This window comes from Enhydra lutris, unplaced genomic scaffold (assembly GCF_002288905.1).
Source record: "Enhydra lutris kenyoni isolate GAN:26980312 unplaced genomic scaffold, ASM228890v2 scaffoldscaffold5, whole genome shotgun sequence".
Classification (NCBI taxonomy): Eukaryota; Metazoa; Chordata; class Mammalia; order Carnivora; family Mustelidae; genus Enhydra; species Enhydra lutris.
The window spans coordinates 46957500-46962091 of record NW_019154089.1 but is presented as its reverse complement, the minus strand read 5'-3'; the positions used below and the strand labels follow the sequence as shown (position 1 = coordinate 46962091).

The 4592-nt window shown below is 40.8% G+C and overlaps 1 protein-coding gene across 1 annotated transcript; it reads right to left on the bottom strand.

Annotated features, from left to right (window-relative positions):
* Positions 1–226: 226 nt before the first annotated feature.
* LOC111140778 (40S ribosomal protein S4, X isoform-like) lies at positions 227–2921 on the bottom strand. Its single transcript, XM_022492964.1, has 4 exons — positions 2876–2921; positions 2560–2632; positions 678–1065; positions 227–643 (listed from the first exon to the last, which is right to left on the bottom strand). Exons 1-4 carry the CDS (start codon positions 2919–2921, stop codon positions 227–229), a joined length of 924 nt encoding a protein of 307 aa, XP_022348672.1.
* Positions 2922–4592: the final 1671 nt, after the last annotated feature.

Below are 4592 nucleotides of genomic sequence, written 5' to 3'. Positions count from 1 at the left end.
CTTCCAACCATCAACATCACTGGACCCATTAGAGAAGCCTGGACACCACCTGAATACCACTAAGTAATCCAATGAATGTTATAAGGAACAGGAGAAAATCAACCAACCAACCCCTGCCTGAATTCCTAATTAATAAAAGATGTGATATAAGGCTTATTTTTTTTTTCATGCCATATGATCTTTAATTAAGCATAAAGACTTCCAATCACATCACCTAAGGGCCATTTTACTCACTCTTCTGTTGGGCCACCAGTCTCTTATCTCTCTCTTCAGTAACAATGAGATGGATACTCTTTCCACCAGGAAGAGAAATCCATGGTTTGTTGCCTTTGCCAGTAACAAAAATGTTGAACAGATGGGTGGCAAAGCTGTCACCACTGGCATCTTTCATGTGAATTACATCAAAACAACCAGGGTGTCTCTCTCTGCTGATGATCACACCGATTCTTCCCAAGTTAACATGTCCACTTATCATACACAGATTACCAGTATCAACCTTGATGAAATCAGTAATCTTTCCAGGCTCCAAATCAATCTGAATGGTGTCATTCACCTGGATGAGGGCATCAGGACAGCAGATGGCACGAGAAACATGAGTCACCAGACGAGGGATTCGTTTTGTCCCCACATTGATCCTTCTCACATTGCACAACTTACACTTCTCACACTGATCCTCTCTCACACAACTTATACTTGGCTTCCTCAGGTGTAATCCGATGAACAACAAAGCGACCGTTGGTGTCACAGATCAGACAGAAATTCTCCCCAGTCTTGTCAGTGCTGATGACATCCATAAAACCAACAGGGTAGGTTATATCAGTTTGGACCTTGCCATCAGTCCTAATAAAACAAAGCACATAGATCTTCTTTATTTCATCTCCTGTTAGGGCATACCTAAGTCTGTTCCTTAGGAAAATGATGAGATGGAGACACTCTCTCAGCTTATGGGGAGAGGCAAACACACCAGTCAGTTTATCCAGCATCCAATGTTTTGGAACTGCTATACACTTCAGATGCTTCTTGGGACCACAAACCGTAGAGGACCAAGTCCTTCTGGTACATGAGCTACAATGCTTATTTGAAATCAATCACAAGGTTTATGGTAGTTTGCATGCAGTGACAGATAACCAGTACACAGCCTCTAAGAAGAGTACATAATTTTAAAAACAAAACCTCTAGCTATAGAAAACTCAATATATTCCAAATTTTAAAAAGCAGTTTAAAAGTATGTATGTTCTGTAATAAGCATAAGGGAAGAAGAGGTTAGGGAGCAAAAGCATGCACCTCCTGCCTGTTGGTGAGTCTTCCCAAAACAGATGTCATGTAATAGGTATGCTTCTGAAAGTGGTCTGTAAGCTACATCACTGTAAATCTTTGAGACAAATATCAGTTAAGTAATGGCTACATGTCTGTCACTGTGTTAACCAACAAGGCTGTGATAATGATCAAGTAACATATCTGCCCTTGAGAATCTTGCTCTCTAGTGTACAACTGACTAGTTAATACATAAATTTTAAAATGGATTTAAAGCAAGAGTTAGCAAAACTTTTCTGTAAAGGACCAGATAGTAAATATTTCAGGCTTTGCAAGCCAATTTTGCCAAAATAGCACAAAAGCAGCTTTAGATAATACATAAATCAATGAGAGCAACTGAGTTCCAATAAAACTTTATTTTTGGACATTAAAATTTGGATATCGTATAACTTTCATGTATCTTAAAATATTATACTTCTTTTGATTTTTTTTCAACTGTTTGGAAATGTAAAAGCAGTTCTGTACAATAGGCAATAAACTGGAATTGACCCTCAGGCCATAGTTTGCCAACCTCTGGCTCTGATTTGGATCAGATGGACCTAAAGCAGGTGGAACCTGCAAAATAAATAAATAAAAACTGAGTACTATCACCTGGGTTTACTGTTTTGGACTGCTATGGATACAAATAATAATCTATTTCAGATTTCTTCCATGCATAGGGCATGAGTCTGCAAGGCTTTGATGATTTATCAGGGAGGAACTCTGGGGAGTATGAAGGACTTAGAGGAAGGGCAAAGTCAGCCTTGGATGGAAGGAAACACAGAGATGGAGTTGTAGGGCACATGAGCAAAGGCAGCCTAATGTTGTGTGATTGTTAAGCAAAAAGTAGTCAAACAGCAGAAGTGGGACTTTGGGGGAAAGGACGGAGTGCCAGTATTCAAGAAAAATCTCCCTGCTTTGTGAACACTGAGTGCCCTCAGGTAAAGCTCCTCTTGGAACACACTTTTTTAAGACACCTGGAGCTAGACAAATTGGAAGCACTGAGGTAAATAAAGATGAGAATTTAAGAAGACATTCTTGTTGCTGAATGGCTATTTCTGTTTATTTTCATCAGATTGCCACTCACCTTCCCTTTAAACTTTGCCATTCTACTTTATGCTCAAATAAGCTCATTTTGGCAAGAGACTTGCTAAAGGTTCAATGCTTTGCGTACTAAAGTTTTGTTTTTGTTTTATTTTTATACAAAGAACCTTCAAAAACTAATGAAAAATCCATGCAGTTCTCCAGAGGAAGTCTTCTGGCGACCTTCCCACCACTAGCATCCCGTCCACCCACTGCTCCCTCACCCCCGCCATAGGACCTAAGAGAGGTACATCCACTGGGAGAAAAAAGTGACAAAGACACAAAAAGGTAGAAACCCTTTGTAGTCAACAACAATGTATCTTCTAATATATATCTTCCCTGCCTCCTTCCCATGCTCTTGGTGGCAAGAAGGTATACCCTCTTTGCCTAGGGTGGCAGATATGACCTATATTTTCATGTTCTGATGCTGTTTGTGGCTTCCTCTTCCCCTTGTGGGGCGCATGATGCCTCAGTTCAAAGCACGTTTCCAATAGCTTACGCTTTGTGGAAGGCAAGTCCTCAACCATTTCGATCTTCCGATCCATGCAGACACCCAAACAAGAGGAATTAGGTAAGCACATAAACTGACCTATCGCAGGTCTAGTCTGCTTTGGAGAACAAATGGAAAGTCCTGTAACTAGATACAGGCAGCATTTTGTGTGATTTAAATAATATCAACTAGATGACTAATGACTTGTGGGTTTCTTTTCACTCAGGGGGTCATGTGATTCTTCTCTTGGATCCAAATATACCACTTCCACTTTACTTAACTTATAAAACAAAGGTCTCCAACACTCAACTGTATCATTTTCTTAAATGGCTTCTGTATTACCTCCCCACTCTGCAAATCATGCTCTTGTTCACTTAATGCTTTAGCTCTTAATTGGTAGGATAAAAATTTAAAAAGGTGGCTGAAATTTTGCTCTTATTATTAGTGATGTTTTCTGTGAGAATGAGCCCAATTCTGATCCTACAGAAACATAACCTGTTTAGATAATAGCAGTGCTTATATAATAATACCTTCCCAAATACATCAATAGCACAAATTTGAAAACTAGAAGGAAGGAAGGAAGGTAGGAAGTGTGGGTGGGCGGGAAAGGTAAGCAGGCTCAGTTTCAATCAAAGACATATATGGCTCATGTTTCTATCTCTTTGACCTAGGATTCCTACTCTATAAGCGCTCCTCCCTACCTGTCCTTCTATGTGTGAGCTGGTGAGGGACTTGGTTTTTCCTCCTACTAAGAGAAAAATCCTTAGTACCTTCTTTCTCTAAAAACATTAGAAACAACTCAATGAAGTCAGTGCATAGGAGGTGAGGCGTTCTCAGCCAACAAAAATCTGTTGGCCTTTCCAGGTATGACAGTCTCTCCCTCTTCACTCTGCCAACCGGCTCACAGTCCCTCTACCAGCATCTGCCAGAATCTGCAACTGTCAAGAACAAGAGTAGGAATCTTTCCTTCCAAGTGATCCATCCAGTCCTGGATGACTAAGCCTTATATCCTGGAATATGTCCATTCTCCCTAATCGCCTTCCTCCTTAGGAAGCTGTGGTAGGCAAGAATAAAGATCTCTGCAAAATATCCATGTCCATGTCCATGCCCGACTCCCTAGAGCCTATGACTATGTTGGGTTACATGGCAAAGAGGAATTTAAGGCTGCAAATGGAATTAAAGTTGTTAATGAGCTGGCCTTAAAAAAGGAAGATCACCTTCCATTATCTGAGTGGGCCCAACATAATCATAAAGGTTCTTAAAAGTGGAAGAGGGATATTAGAGCGGAAATCAGAGTAAAAATGCAAAAACAACTCAACCTGCCATTGCTGGCTTTGAAAATAAAGACAGTCACAAGCCAAGGTACACAGGCAGCCTCTAAAAGCTGGAAAAAGCAACAGGATTCTCCCCTAGAATGTCCAAAAAGGAACACAGCACTGCTGACACTTTGATTTTAGGTCAGTGAGATCTGCATCAAACTTCCAATGCACAGAGCTGTAAGATTATAGATAAGTGTTGTTTCAAGCCACTAAGTTGTGGTAACTTGTTAACAGCAGCAATAGAAAACTAATACAGAAACCACTGGTACAAAGCAAGTCCACTCTAGGGGCAGCCATCCTCCACTCATCCTAGATTCTCAGGTTGAAGGCCAGGCACACAGCTCATCCCACTTGGGAATGGGGTCCCAGTCTTCCCGATACACCCTCCCTTGAGGTGACATGGGACC

Bases quoted from the DNA above. Each gene is read 5' to 3' on its own strand.
- LOC111140778 (XM_022492964.1), bottom strand. From the start codon at position 2,921: ATGGATCGGAAGATCGAAATGGTTGAGGACTTGCCTTCCACAAAGC. The intron at 2,633-2,875 runs GTAAGCTATTGG...TTTTTCTCCCAG, and splicing joins GGACTTGCCTTCCACAAAGC to TGGATGTACCTCTCTTAGGT. The intron at 644-677 runs AGAGGATCAGTG...AAGTTGTGCAAT, and splicing joins CCAAGTATAAGTTGTGTGAG to GTGAGAAGGATCAATGTGGG.